The 15,862-nt window shown below is 39.2% G+C and overlaps 2 protein-coding genes across 11 annotated transcripts in view; one reads left to right on the top strand and one right to left on the bottom strand.

Annotated features, from left to right (window-relative positions):
* LOC144059033 (tectonic-1-like) overlaps window positions 1-7,082 on the bottom strand; it is a 52,231-nt gene extending 45,149 nt beyond the window's left edge. For 4 of the 6 annotated variants that reach the window (XM_077577826.1, XM_077577827.1, XM_077577828.1 and 1 more), the window contains exons 1-2: window positions 6,590-7,012; window positions 1,168-1,285 (exon numbers count right to left, since the gene is read on the bottom strand). In XM_077577826.1, the coding sequence (XP_077433952.1) occupies window positions 1,168-1,285; window positions 6,590-6,893 (422 nt within the window). In that variant the 5' untranslated portion in view covers window positions 6,894-7,012. Of the gene's footprint in view, window positions 1-1,167; window positions 1,286-6,589 lie in introns of all 6 variants that reach the window. The other 2 variants (XM_077577832.1, XM_077577830.1) reach the window with 2 other exon arrangements.
* uvssa (UV-stimulated scaffold protein A) overlaps window positions 7,072-15,862 on the top strand; it is a 109,938-nt gene continuing 101,147 nt past the window's right edge. For all 5 annotated transcript variants that reach the window (XR_013295545.1, XM_077577823.1, XM_077577822.1 and 2 more), the window contains exons 1-4: window positions 7,072-7,219; window positions 8,072-8,196; window positions 9,736-9,889; window positions 13,424-13,600. Coding sequence is in view for 4 of the 5 variants with exons in the window: in XM_077577823.1 (XP_077433949.1) it covers window positions 8,087-8,196; window positions 9,736-9,889; window positions 13,424-13,600 (441 nt within the window). In the remaining variant the exon portion in view is untranslated. The remainder of the gene's footprint in view (window positions 7,220-8,071; window positions 8,197-9,735; window positions 9,890-13,423; window positions 13,601-15,862) is intronic.

Raw genomic sequence — 15,862 nt, 5'->3', positions numbered from 1 at the left:
CATACTTTAATGTAGGAGCAGTTGCCACAGAGGATCTATCGAGATAGGGATCAAGGAAACAATTAAAATCACCCCCAATAATAATATTACAATTAGTTTGATCAGCAACAAGACGGAACATTTTACAAAAGAAATCAAGGCTGTCAAAATTAGGAGCATATACTGTATGTTGAGAAGGGCCAATGGCATTGAATTTATGGTACCAGTTACCAATACAAGTCACCCACCTGGATCTGCCAACATTGAGTCAAATACAAATGGTACAGTTCTACGAAGTAGGATTGCAACACCTCAAGCATTTGAAGAGAAAGTAAATTGATGATGGCCTCAAGGGTCCCATACTTGTTGATAGCTGCTAATATAACGTCATAGCTAGCACTCGACGACGCAGTCGAATGTGCCAATTTTCTGTCGTCCTTCTTCAGTCCCATGATTGAAAATGAGCAGGTTTCACTTAAAAAAAGATTCTCATGCTTGGTGGGCAAAAATGGTGTAGCAAAAAAAGGCAAAATTTCGACACTAAGCTTTGTGAAAACACGTCTACGCCATTGCTGCGTACGAGCGCCCCAATGCCCCCCTCTCCCCCCACACACAAAAGGTCTGTCAGTTTAACGTGTTAATTATGAAAATTAACACAATTAACGTTATAAGTACCACAGCCAAGCCATTTGACCTTTCTACATAAAATACCCAAAGGACTGCCAAGTGGCTGAGTCTCACCTTTTATTTGCAAATGAGGAAATGACAGGTGTGATCACCTGTTCATCTCCATTTGGCTTTTCTAATTTCAATACCAATAGAGCAGCAGTTGGCTGCCCTTTTGGCCAAATATTTTACTCATTTAGTCAGGTTCCATGAGATGAAATCTGCGAAAGCATTTGAAATTTGGCCTATTGAGTGACCCGTAGGCATCAGTGGCACGTCACTACCTAACTGCATGTGCCACTAGTCAATAGCAGGGTGACATCAGACGTGGACGCGAGAGCGATACAGGAGAGCGAGGCAAGCTTACGTGAAACTTTGAACGGCAAATTTATTTATAATAAGAACAAAGCCTGAGAAGCCTGAGTTTCAAAAAGGTTGGTGTAAACAGTAGCAACACAGCATTAAGCTAAACATTTGGTCCCACTCCCACCCACACCATCATAAATGTGTGCAGACACTTGCCTGATGGTGAGCATTGAGCAGTCAGTGAACAGAGCGATCACCTGACTACACTCTCTGTCGCAGCAGCAGTTGATGTCGCAGAGACCCTCGTGCTTATTGCAGGAACACACATTGCCAACTAGAACGTAGAAACATCAGTAAACATGCGATACACATGAAGCTATACTGTAGTTTTCTTAAAAAATAAATAAAGAATGTTGGAGTTTGATACGCACTGCACTCTGCATGTAATTTTTTTCATGCAACAAAATAATTTAATCTCATAAAAAAATGACCATGAATAAAATGGTATTTGAACCCGTGAACTAAAGAATAAAGTAGCACCTGTTAACATTATTAACAATTTTAATTCTTTATTTCATATTCTAACCATGTTGAAATGTTTTATAGATGTGTAGAGCAGGTGAAATAATGTTAAACTCAGTATAACTTGACCTTAACCTATCTGGTACCTTGTTTTTGTCTAAAATTTCTTCTCAGTGTCCTGCGTGAGAACATATTCTGTTCGTGAGAGAGAATGCACACACACAGTTCCCACAACTATACTACATTAGGAGCTGTCAAGTTCAATTTGTTTGTGAGATTTTGTTTTGGGAAAAAAGTACGAACTGGTACACTGAAGAATATGTTGTGTCTAAAAGATGAACACAGGTGCGAACTGTGTACTGAGATTCTGTTTTCTTCTCTGTTTTTCTTCTGTTATGTAACATTGTGAGAACCAATCTGTTTTTCTTATTCATGGGAGGAGAAAAAGGCGTTTTGCTTTCAAACTCGGATTGTATAAAGAGCTCTCTCTCGCAAGGGAGGGGGCACGCACTCTTGGATTGACACACTCTTTACGTGATATTCAATTTGTGTGACCGGAGATCTCTGTAATAAATCATCCTTCGAAGGAGCCTTTTTCGCAAAGAAGTCTCATCTCCAATTTTTGGAACACGCAAAAGATGACAAATTATATCATTTTTAACACACCTTTGGGGGGAAATGCTCTAACCACTACTCTAGCAGCTGTTACACCTTTATCGACGCAGAATATGTACTTGTAGTCTTGCGCAATTCTGGTGAGTTGCCGGTCACGGCAAAATAACCACTTCGTAATTTAAAATAATTAAATGAATGGTCAATCGCCGAACCGAGTCATCCACTGGCCGTGCTTCCTGCTTCGCTTCCCCGCTTCTGTGTCTTTTCACAAAGTTTTCCTTTTGTTTTGCCACCAAAAATAAAGGATCCTGTCAGCATTACCAGCCTAACCCGAACCATAACCCAGAGAGTATGGGCTATTATCTGAACTACTGGCCTAACCGTAACCGTCAGAGCATAAGCTGTTGTCACTATTACCAGCCTAACCCAAACCCTCAAGAGTATACAAGCTGCACAAGTACGCACTGCCAAATTCTTGGGAATAAATTTGGATGAATCACTTAATTTTAAAAATCACATTGATTTCCTTGTCAAAAAAACTCTCTAAATATGTGGGCATCTTTACCAAACTGAGACACTTTCTTCCAAAACTGACGCACCTCACATTATACAAAACTTTACTTGAACCCAATTTGCATTACTGCAATGTAATCACTTTTCCAAACCAATACAAAGAAACTCCAAGCTCTACCAAAAGAAGGTGGTGCGTATTTTTTAATGGTCTGAATAAAATGCACCCTCCTGCCCAGTCTTTCATCATCACGGACTATTAAGACTTCCTTAACTCCATTTGTACTATAACGCATGTTTAATGTATCAAATTGTTAATAATTTGATTCCTCATCTCAGCGACCTTATTCCTGCCTGCTCCACCCAACATGGACATAACACCAGGTACAAAGACATCATCACAGGGAAAAAGCGAAGGCTCAAGACAACCAGTTCAAGTGTTGCATGTTATGGCTTGATATAAACCTCAAAACCGCCCAATCTCTCCCCACCAAGGAGACTCACAACTGAACTATTGGCTACTTATATATAATTAGCTGAATCCACTGACTGGGATCAATGTTTGTTTGTCATTTTTGTAGTGTTAGGATGTTTTGTGTTTGTATGTTTGTTTGCATTTGTTTAGTTTGTTGTTTGTCTCGTTTCTGTTTCGAGCCCCAATCCAATAAGCTTTAAGTAGCTTCTAAGGGGTGTCTTTTTCACATGTCAATGTCTATTCAGATTGCCTTCATGACAAATGCCAGTTGTGGTATTCCAACATGTGAATAAATTGAACTTGACAAAAAATTGTAGTTAAAAAAAAAAGTACAGCACGGAATTCGGAACCGTGACCCTGCACTTTCGGAGATACCACCTTAGTCTGGTGCGTTATGTATAAGATATGCTTCTTTTTTTTTTTACTCGAGTCCGCAGTGTTTTTTATGCCTAGGTACAAAGAGTGATGTACAGTATTTTGATATTTAACGTGTACTTGATGATGTTGTGACTAATCCCTCGCACAAACATTATGGCACTTTGCAACTCCAAAAGCACCATGAAAAGACAAATCATAGCAACAGACTTGTGAAATTCTCGCCTAGGTGTATAATAGCGCCAACAATTGTATTTCTCTTAACCGTCTGTGCTAGGACTGTTCACATACATGACATATGTGCCACAAATCACCATATATCCAGTATTTTATTATTATTATTATGATTGCTATAGTAATTGGCAGTGATAAAACATATATGTTATCTCTCATTTTTCAGTGACATATATTCACAAAAACCAATGAAAACACCCTATTTAGCCTATTTTAATTATTTGTATATAAAAATAAATAACAATAATAATAATATAAAAATAAACAATTAATTGATATAAACATTTTTTTAAGTAGTACTTAGTAGTTACTTTGTCTGGTAACGAGTTACTTTTATTATGAAGTAATTCAATTACTAACTCAGTTATTTATTTGCGCAAGTAATGAGTAACTACAACTAATTACTTTTAATGTTCCAAACTTCCCAACACTGTTTATTATTTATTTATTCCACGGAGTTTTGTGCACCGGCTCTGTCTCAGTGTATCTGATGAGTCACATCGATATGCGCATGTGTGTTTGTTCAAATGCACGTGTTTTCTGAAAAAAGAAAAACAGATTGGACTCATTTTTAATTTGTTAGGCTACTTATTTATTTACTTTATGATTTTTTTTAAGTCAATGTTTACGTTATCTTCAAAATATATATACATTTCAATGTGCACAATGTAAGAGTCATTTGGAATTATTTTTTGGCAATTTATGTTACGTATTTATATCCTTATTATTTAAAAAGTCAATGTTTAGTATTGTTTACATTATCTTCCATTTTAATGTGCCTCCTATGTTCTTAATTTATGTAGTAAAGTAAGCTACTTAAAATTGAGGTATTACATTTAGATGTGAGGGAATGTGGGTAAATAATACTAGGAGATGGAGATTGGGGTATGCCTCCCTTCTTACAATCAATCATGTTACAATCAATCATGTTACAGTAAGTGTAATGCAGTAGCCTAATGCATGTGTAAGACCTGTTGTGATTTATTGTGTGTTATAGATATAAATCTACCAAAAGCAGTTTTGTTTGCATTTTGGTGGTTCGAGGAAGTTTGAAGAAGATAACATTGTATGATATACTGTATATGTTAAGCGAGTTACGTTACGCTATTATCTCGCTATATCGTCAATATTATATTTCAATCTTTGGTGTAGACATAATTGCTTACATGGTTAGTGGTCAAAAGGCACTATAAAGTAAATACACTTGAAAAATATTACTGATTTGGGGCTGTGTGCATCCTCAGTAGCACTAGGGAGATCAATTCGACGGGGGAGCTCAAATAATCAAAATAATAATAACAATAATGCATCGGATTTATATAGCGCTTTTCTAGCTAGACACTCAAAGACGCTTTACAATGAAATGGATACATTACTCATGCACTCACACATTCACATTGTGGTGGCGGTAAGCTACTTAAGTAGCCACAGCTGCGCTGGGGCAGACTGATGGAAGCATGGCTGCCAGTGTGCGCCTATGGCCCCGCCGACCACCATTAAACATTCGTACCTTCCATACATCAGTGTGAGTAGCACTGAAGGCAATGTGTGTGAAGTGTCTTGCCCAAGGACACAACGATGCATGACTTGATGAGAGCGGGGATTGAACAGCTGAACTTCCGGTTACTGAATGACTGTCTCTACACCGTGAGCCACAGCCGCCACAAATCGACAACACTGGCCATTTCGAAAATGGTTACATAAAATGGGGTCGACGGGAGGCAAAAAATTAACCCTATTATTTTCTAATTTGAACAACAAACAGGCCAGAAAAAGAAACCCACACATAATTAATTACATTTTGGCAAAATAAATGGCCAAAATGACATACCGGACCAGACTATAACCATTACGCCACAAGCTCGTGCACATTCACTGGTGCAGTATTTATACTTGTCGTTGTCTCACAATTCACAGCAGAATAGCGCTAGATGTGAGTCACCCAAAAATAAATAAAAAATCGACTTTGTTAAAAAAACACTGAACAAAAAATTCAACGCAACAACTTTTGTTTTTTCTCCCATTTTTTATTAGATGAACTCAAAGATCCATATACACAATATCACTGTTTCTCTCAAATATTGTTCACAAACCAGTCTAAATATGTGATAGTGAGCGCTTCTTCTTTGCCGAGATAATCCAGAACCCTCCACCACCACCCCCTAATAAAAACTAAACTGCACCTTTCAGAGTGCCCTTTTATTGTGGGCAGTCTAAGGTACAACTTTACACTATCATGGTGTCTAATCATCTTGATATGGCACACCTGTAAGGTGGGATGGATTATCTCAGCAAAGGAGAAGTGCTCACAATCACAGATTTAGACTGGTTTGTGAATGTTTGAGAGAAATTGTGATATTGTGTATGTGGTAGAAGTTTTAGATCTGAGTCCATCTCATAAAAACATGGGAGCAAAAACAAAAGTGTTGCGTTTATATTTTTGTTGAGTATAAATCTTTAGTTTACAAAGTGGATTTGTTTTTTACCGTGACCGGCAGCCCTCTTGCTAGCGCTATTTTGCCGTGAATCGCGCGAGAACTCCCGTTATGTACTTTTTTTTTTTTAACTAATTTCTTGACAACAATGCTCTGAGGGTAATGGTTAGGTTGATTATACCAACAACAGCCTATGCACTGAGGCTTATGGTTAGGATTAGGATGGTAATGCCGATAACTGCATATGCTCTGACGGTTACTGTTAGGCTAACCATGCTGATAGCCTATTTTCGGTGACAAAACAAAATGAAAATTTGGCACCACGCCCAGAACATGACTCGTCCGGCGACTGACCAATCGGAGCCGTTCACGGGAAAATAGTGCTAGCAGGAGACTTGCCGATCACGGCAAAAATATTCACGCCCTTTAGTCTACATAGCTAATAGTTTTAAATCAAATGTTGTTTTATTACCGTCAATCACTGGGGTCGGTAGACGATCTGAGATAGTCGGGGTCTCAATATTTAATGGCTGTCCATTTGGAACTTTGGTAATATTGTAACTCGAGATTAAAGTGTAAGATTCAAAGTCAGTGGCCTGAGCCAAAGCAAATGTTGAACTATCCAGAGACTCGTCGTGTGTGAAATTCCGATCGGGATGTGCTGTCAAATTCACGTTGTAACCCGTCAAATTTTCGTTTGGGGTGACTACTGCAAACAATAAAAACATATACACGCAGCAGAGGACAAACCAAAACATAGCAACCGCGACCGCCATGCTTTGTTTAGTTTCTAAGAGGAAGATCTATCCACCGTCACAGCGACCTGTCCTCCAAGTACTTCCGGGTCATCTCGCTCGGCCAGTAATCACGGACATTCTTGACATGGATAGGAAAGGAAAGGAAAGTTCCTAGGCAAAAACGAGAATCCAAGGAGGAACCAAGAAGAAGAACATGGATGAACGTCGATCTGCCACAACAGTTAGCAACAAAACGTGTCCATATCGAAACTACTGGAAACGGTTGACGATCGGCAAAAACTCGTACAAACTGATGTGAATAAGATAACTGGGACGAGGTTTCGATCCTAACAAGCTGTCACCGGGTAAGTAGTATAGAGTAGAGGCGATTACAGTTATTTTATTAACGTTGTAATCGCCATTTTAGTGGCTAAGGATACAAACAATTCCGAACATCCGGGTATTGCTGATATTTCCCAAATTCAATAACCACACTACACTCTACAAGTATTCACTTAATAGAGGTAGGTGCACGAAGTGTTCGAGACCGCAGGTAACAAGCGTGCGATTTATTTATTTTTTAACGTCAAGTAGTGTTACAGTATTAGTATACATATATATATATATATATATATATATATATATATATATATATATATATTTTTTTAGTATATTTCGCAGCTCGTTTATTTTTTAACCATTATTTAAAAGTGCAAGTATACAAAGAACCTTGTACACAATGATGAACAAACACATGCCAGGGCACGTACATTCAAAAAGTCTATAAGTAGTACAATTAGTGATCGTTATTAAAGCCTTTTTGTTCAGTGAGCTACTAATTAATTTCATAATTTGCATTCGTGGAGATAGAATTTAGCTAAAATGATCAACGAGTTTATAGCCTAATAAAAAATATACACAGGTGTGTATTTTTCATGTGAATGGCAATATTGAGTTAGCAATTAAACACATATTTTTTGGGGGGAGCAACACATAATGCACTCTAAGCATTAAAATAAACATACATATACTTAAAGAAATTGCATCTTAATTGGCATATGAGCACTGCATTACCATTTTAACAGTGATGCCAACTATTGGTAAAGCACCATTAAGTGGAGTGGAGTTTGTATCTTACAAACATGTTGTGAGGAGTTGGGTGAAGAAATGTACAGGCTGCTCTGAAAGACTGGCTGTTAATCTGTTACTCTCCGCAGGAGTTATTTTCAGGAATGGAGTTGTCTCAGAGGGATAGGCTCTCTGAGCTTGTGGAGGAGCTTACCACTTCTGGACAGTTGCAGATCAACAGGGAAAAAATGATGAAAGTCAAAAAGATATGCAAGTAAGTCAAATCATGAAAAAAAAAAACTCATTCAATTCCAGCCATTTTTGGAAAAGACAATCCATAGTGTCAGACATATTAGTGTTTTGATTGATTTTTCAAGACTTGCAGAACTCCGTGTTAAGTAATTATTCATACATCAAATCTATCAAATGTAAGAATAGACTCTCTTCTTTCACCAGGAAAAAATATTTTGAGTTTGCTTTTTTGCAGCTTTTGTGAAAGCTATATAAATAAAGATGAGTTGAGTTTTCCGTTCTCTAGTAATCAACAGTAGTAAGTAGTAGCTACATTTTACGAAATTTAGCTGCATCTCACATAATCCAGAGAAAAATAGCTTTTTATGTAAACAAATATTAAGCAGAGCAAGAGAACTTTGATGCTGATACTTTCGGTTTTGTAACACCTCAAACATGTCTGAACAGTGGTTTCATTCTATAAAGCAGGTAAACAACACAGGAACGGCTTTTGATTGCAAAATAACAAATCTATTTCATGATATACAAGTACTGTGGATGACGACAACTCACCACAATGGCACGTCAGCCCTTACTGTAAGTAGCTGTTCATATGACAACCTCATCATCCTTGAAGACCTGAACATATTCTTAAGATTTTTGTTGTACTTTGTTTCATTTATGACATACACATACTTCTGCTAACAAATATAAGATATACTCTTTGAATTTTTTTAACATATAAGGCTAAAAAAGAACTATTTTTATTTGTGGAACTGTTTTGCTAATCATATGTGACCCGCTTCGGCATGTCGCTAGGATATATATTTTTTTACTTTAGACTAGATTATTTTTTTTTAGACTGGACATAAATGTCGATTTTGAGATTTCTCCACAAATGGACTCCTTGAGGTCTCTAGTTTCACTTCCCAGCAGCACAAAAGTTAAAATTGTTATAGAAGTGTATGAAAATAAGCAATTATTAGAACAAGTGCATCTAGCCAACATGTTGTTTATAGCCGACTTTAGCTAGCAGCATGTCTCGGAAACCTGCATCGAATAACCTTGAGTTCCTCGCCGCTAATGTCACTTATCACAAATCACAAATGATTCATATAAATGGACATAGCAACCCAAAAAAGTCAAAATACACCATAATGTGACCATTATGTACACGAAAGTGAACAGGATGACACACGTCATAACAGTCATCCTACCTTGGAGCAGAAGCTTTGTTGTCGTCGGTCCGGATACCGGCGATTTGTAATCCAAACAGAGATAATCTTAAATTCTGGGATCTCTTTCCTAATGAATCGATTTGTACTTTTAATTCAAATGACTACATTCACACACTGACGAGCAGTCCGGCATTGGCACGTCACAACATTTAATTATACTCATTCCCGACTCGCTGTCAGTGAAGAGCAGTGACAGCCTGTCAATCTGCTATCTGCTCTGTGGGGATTATCTGCGTGGCTGTTGTTGGAATTGTATAGTATGCTAGGCTTCATATATTTATGGAGTTTCTATGAACTCTTTCTGCACTCTGATTAACTATTTTTGTTGTTCTTTTTCCTTGTAGGGACTCTAATGACTGCATCAATCATGTCTACCACTCACTAATGTCCCAGCTCAACCAAGACCATGCTGAGATCCGTCTATCGGCCTTTCAGATAACCATTGAGCTTTTCCCCAAATCACATCACTTCAGAACACTCCTAGTGGACAACTTCCAGGTACAGGGGTAAATTTAACCTTTAGTTTTTGTAATATTCACTGTAAAGGAATATTCGTAGTGAAAACACTTATCATAACTTCTAATGGAACAGGCCGACCTTTTTGATGGATTGTCCGCTGACAGAAAAAACTACTAATTCTGAGCAGTGTTAATTTTGACAATACATTTTTATTTAGTTTTAGTTATAGCCTTTTGACAAAAACGAATTAAAGTTTTAGTCATAATTTAGTCATCTTATTGTATTTTAGTTTCAGTCCAATTTTAGTCAATTAAAATACAGAGCAATTGTAGTCGACGAAATAAAGAGCAATTTTAGTCAACTAAATTGACAAGTTAGTCGATGTTTTCAACTTTCATACAGAAAATTATAACACACCAATTCGTAACTGTAGTTTAACACACAAGACACATTTAACACAACGGTGTCTTTAGTAAACGTTGTTACTATGAAGCATGTTGAACTGACTATAGGCCATCTTAAAACTTCGTTTTCACTTAAATAATAACAAAAAGTGCATAATTGCCTTAGATTAATTTTACAGCTGACAATGAATGTAAACATGTTTGACTTTGAACATTAAATAATGCGCAGTCAATAGTTTCTGAGTGGCAGCGATGACCAGCCAACGCGGCTGGTGACTCTCTAAAGTTACTAGCCAAACACAATTTCCACCAAACGATTTTTTTTTTCTTCAGTGAAAATGTTCTCCGATTTTTTTGTCTTTTTGAAGTCCCTAAACATATATTAACAACAGTATGTCTATGGCAGCATTAGCTATTTTAAGAGATTGATTGCATTCGACCCTGCGGCTAATACAAAGGTGCGGCTTGTCCATCAGATCACAATTGGGCGCACTATAAAGGAAGCGCAAGAGCGTCAAGCAGAGCAAAACAAACCAAGTGAGCCCAAACACAGTAGAGAGAACGAGAGTGAGACAATTTGCGCCCTCATTATGTAAAAGAAACATTAACTCTTTGACTGCCAGACGTTTTCAGAAAAGGGATGCCGTGGGTGCTAGCCGATTTAAGCATTTTGACTGATCTTTCAAGGTCCACAGAAAATTTTGTGTTTGGACTATGGAAACACACATACTACCAAATGAAAGATTGGACTCTCATCTTTCATCAGAAAAGAAAAAGTTTGTTTCTACCTTATTCCGTTTTTCAGTAATCAATAATAGAAAATGGTTAGTTTCACCCAAATGCTCTGTTTTGAAACAAAATACGGAGAAATCAAGCTTTTTGTGAAACGATATTATTTCATGCACTCTAGTGAATTTGACACTTTTTTTTCCATGAATGATGCCACAAACACCTAAACAGTGCTTTACTTCTGTAAAACACTACCACCAACAATGAAAAAGTGTTTTTTGATAGCAAAATACGTTTATTTACATTCAACAGTAAAACAATTTGGCAAACTATTTACAAATGTGTGCAACCGTGGTACTATTTACAATTGTGTGGATGTTTCAAATACAGTTTTTCTTTTGTAAACACTCCCCTGCGTGCAAGGGGACACAGCAGGATTTGCACAACAGATTAGTTTCACTGCGATGGCCCCTTCGCGTGTAGACGCTACACTTTCTTGGTGGCTTTTTTTTCCGGGGAATAGCAAGTATATACTTCAGTGTGTGTTTGGCCATGTTGCCATCAAGTCTACTCTCAGGATCTTGATACGGTGACGTTACGGTGGTGTTACGTCTGGCTTCCTCATGTCCTTCTGTTCCTATACCTGGTGGTAAGAGATGTTCTGATGCATCGTATCCACTCCATTCATGGTGGCATCGTAGTCCAGAACCAGTGTCTTCTCCGTGATCAGACTGTACCCACTCCTCCGATGAATATGCATTGGACTCGTCGTCGTTGAACGTCCGCCTGAGCAGAAGTGCTCGGTTGTGCTCCGCGTTTTCCGGCGTTAGCATCGCTAGCCGGTGAGGCTTTATGACTTTGTGATCTTAGCCGCCGCGTCAACGCTTCCAACTTTGGCGTCAACCTCGGAGTCACCATCATCATCATCGTCGTCATCAATGTGCTCTTTAGCATGTGTTGATGCTTTTCGTCTTTGAAAAAAACGATCAAGTGTGAGCTGCTTGCCACCGGTCGCCATTTTCACTTTCTCAGCCATTGTCCCCTCAACACTCTAGCTCCGCCTCACGTCTTCTACTACTGACGCCTACCCGATCTTGTCCAAAGAGAGTCATCGCTGCCATCTAGGGGCCAACAGTAGTCATTATACTAACTAGATCTGCTTGATACTTTCAGCACAGCTGGCCAAGGCTTTCCTCCACCCGTTTCCCCAAAAAAAACTTGGTGAACGTCTTTTAACGTCTTTGGCGCTCCTCCGTAGGATTTTACTAAACGTTATTTAACGTTTTTGGCAGTCAAAGAGTTAACATTAAAACACCGGTTTACAGTCGGGTGTGTCTTATATGTGTAACAAACTTGAGTATTCCCCATTTAGCTAGTGCGGTTTTATGTTCATGTGCGCCTTGTAGTGGCAGAAATTACTGTAGTTAAGACGCTAAGATTTTTTATAGTAAGCATCTATGAGTAGGAAGGCTGAATGCCAATCCAAAATACTGTTTTTATATTTTCAGAGGTTGAACTGGGCATATGACTCTAATTTAGGCCTACACCAGTCTCTTAAAATAGCAATATGATCAGTTTATTTACGATTGGTCGTAGTTTTCTGAACTTAAGCGTGTGTGGGTGTCGGTGTGTGTGTGTGTGTGTGTGTGTGTGTGTGTGTGTGTGTGTGTGTGTGTGTGTGTGTGTGTGTGTGTGTGTGTGTGTGTTGGTAGGGAGTGCTACGTATGTTGAAGCTAGCAACTGGTAGCCACTGCACCGTCGAACGCAAGTCAAGTGCCACCCTCCAGTCACCACAGGGATAGATGTGTTTTGTGTGTGTGTGTGTGTGTGTTTTGCGCTACACAGGTTACTGAAAGAGGTACTAAAGACAAAGTCAAATTTTTGTTGTTGTTGTTGTTAATAAACAGTATCAGCTGGTGTCTACTAATGCTGTCTAAATTTCCTGGTCATTATTTTGACATTTTAGTGCATTTTTGTTGAAAGCTTGAATTTGAGTCAAAAACCGTGTTTGGCACCATCTTAAAGTTAAACACTGGGATGAATGCAATTTGGCTGTTTGTCCTCTTATTTATTACATGAGAAGTCAGTTACTATGTCACTTGTAAAGTGTGACATAGTCTCCTACACACTTCCTTAAACGCCCAACCCAACGGTCCTCCAGGCAATACCTCCTCTGAGCGCCGATTTAAAATTTTAGTGAGGTGTGGAGCAAGAGTCTGATTTCTTTTTGAGTTACGCTTTAAATGAAGACAAATTGGAGCAAGAATTTAACAAAAATTACATTTTCTCACCATCGAATACATACAACAAATAAAACACCATCAATAATTGAGAGCATCATTCAACAGTACCTTTCAATGACAAATTGATTTACTGTGACTAAAATGTCTTATGTAGACTTTGTCTTAATTCATTTTTATCTATCCTTCCTCTCTGGCAGGAGCTCTTGGAGTTGACAGTAGAGACCAACTTTCAGCGGCCCCTTCCCCCTCCTCAACCAGTCGCCAGGAAACTTCGGTCACTTGCTGTCCAGACTATTCAGTCCTGGCAATCTTCTTATGGGTCAGCATACAAGAAGTTGGAGCTGGGCTATCACTTTCTCAAACAATTTAAAAAGGTGAGCAACATGAGGTATCTTCTTCTCATTGCACCAGTGGTGATTACGCTAAGACTGCAAGGGAAGCTCAGCTTCCTCTAAATGCCCCTCGCCCTGTAAAAAAGAAAATTATGAAATGTGCACTACTGTGTGTGTAATTCACTATGCTTTAAAACAGGGTTGGCCAAGTTCGGTCCTCGAGAGCCACTATCCAGCCTGTTTTCCATGTTTCTCTCCACTAACACATCTGGTTCATGATCAGGATCGTTATCAGGCTTCTGCAAAGCTTGCTGATGAGCTGATCATTAGATTCAGCTGCGCTGAAGGAGGGAGACATGGAAAACAGGCTGGATAGGGGCTCTCGAGGACCGAACTTGGCCACACCTGTTTTAGAATACCTTAATCTTTTGTTCAGAATTAGCTACTTATCACAAATAATTGACACGACTTCCTTGTCATTCATCCCTGCGGTGCCATGGAACTTTTATTCGCTTACACAGTCGGATGCTGCTTCGTAGAGTGGGTTGTTCCACTACACGAAACGCGGACAGTCATTGGATAAATGCTGGGCTTTTTCCCCGCACATCGGATGTGCAGTGTCTCTGGGGCTTTATGGAACAGGGAACAGACATTCGGCTATTGCATTATGATTGGATGATCTGTCTGTGGCGTCAAGAATTTGCTTCCCTTCATTTAAATGACCAGCAGCCGCCACTGCATGGCACATAATGGATAATAAGTAGTACAGTGCTACCTCGGCTCACGAACGCTTCAGCTCACGAACTTTTCGCCTCACGAACATTAAATTCGCGAGCATTTTGTCTCGGCTGACGAACTAGTTTTCGGCGGACGAACCAAATCTCGCGACACGAGAAATCACGAGAAGCTGACGCACGCTCACGGCGTCCCAGTTCGCCCCCTTTGTTTGAGTGCGGACGTGGTTTGTGTTCGGTAGACATTTTGGAGTACTTTTGGAGTGTACTTTTGCTACCATGGGACTGAAAAAGACCCCACAAAAGGCTAGTGTTAAGCCTAAGAAGACATTGAAGAAAATTACGGTCGAGCAGAAGAAGGAGATCATCGACAAACACGAACGAGGTGCGCGTTTGTCAGCATCAAGTGAGAGCATCAAGTGAGAGCATCAAGACCATGTTAGCAAAGTGGAGTGATGTGCAGGATTTTGTCGAACAGTGCCATTCAGAAAAGACTGTGGCTATGAGAATCATCAACATGATGAAGGATAATGTGATGCCTCAGTTTCGTAAGACCTTACAACTCAGAAAGCAACAGGTGTCAATTAAGAGGTTTTTAGTCAGCAACAAGGATAAAGAGTCTCCTAAGAAGCAAAGAAGAGAAGCCACACCGGAGGGGACTCCTTCCAAACAGTAACTCCCTCCCTCCCTCCTCCTCCCACTCCATTCCATCAAGCCTTCAACTACTGTACCATCACAAAGGCAAGTTGCAAGTTTTGCAAATAAAAACACTTTATTATACAGTACAGTGTATTTCTTTAATTACAATACAATAGCACATTTATTATACATAAAATAAGGTATATTTTGTGTAGTTTTAAGGCTTTTTTAGTAGAAAATTGTGTTTTATGGGGACCTGGGAATGGATTATTCTCATTTCAATGGTTTCCTATGGGAAATACTTGTTTGGAAGACGAACTTTTCGGCTCACATACTCTCTGTGGGAACCAATTAAGTTCGTGAGCCAAGGTACCACTGTACAAGACTACCAATAGGCTGTTGAGATTTTATTTTATTTTATTTTATGGTTTACTTAAAGGTCCATGTGACCCCTCTGGCGAAAAGCGGAATGGAAGCCAGTGATGTGCACGCGTCCAGAGTGCCGAGACGTTAGTTACTGGTAGTTGTATTGTGCATTGCTGATCATAAATAGACCCTATCACATTTTCGTGATGAGGTCTTACCTTTTTAGCAAGCTGTGTGTCCCGTTTCATCCTCTTAGGTTTTTCCACCTACTCTAATATTAACGCTGCTCCACTGTCACCTCCGGGGACAACTCTCGTTGCATGTCGCCAAACTTTCGTCCCGATGGTCAAACGAAAAGAGCCACCGGGGAGATGGAGGGTCGCACTGCAGTCTTTGTTTATTATTATTTTGACATACTTTTGTATCCGCTGCCGTACACACTTGTCTTTTCTCATGGTGTTGTAGAAACACTCCCAAACACTTCTGCCTTCCCAGTGCTTCCGCGGAGCAAGAGAGACAGCGTGCACGCGCCTGACTTCACGCTCAGGGAGAAACCTTAAGTTTT

Source organism: Vanacampus margaritifer, chromosome 10 (genome assembly GCF_051991255.1).
Source record: "Vanacampus margaritifer isolate UIUO_Vmar chromosome 10, RoL_Vmar_1.0, whole genome shotgun sequence".
NCBI lineage: Eukaryota > Metazoa > Chordata > Actinopteri > Syngnathiformes > Syngnathidae > Vanacampus > Vanacampus margaritifer.
This window is presented reverse-complemented; position numbering and strand designations above follow the sequence as displayed.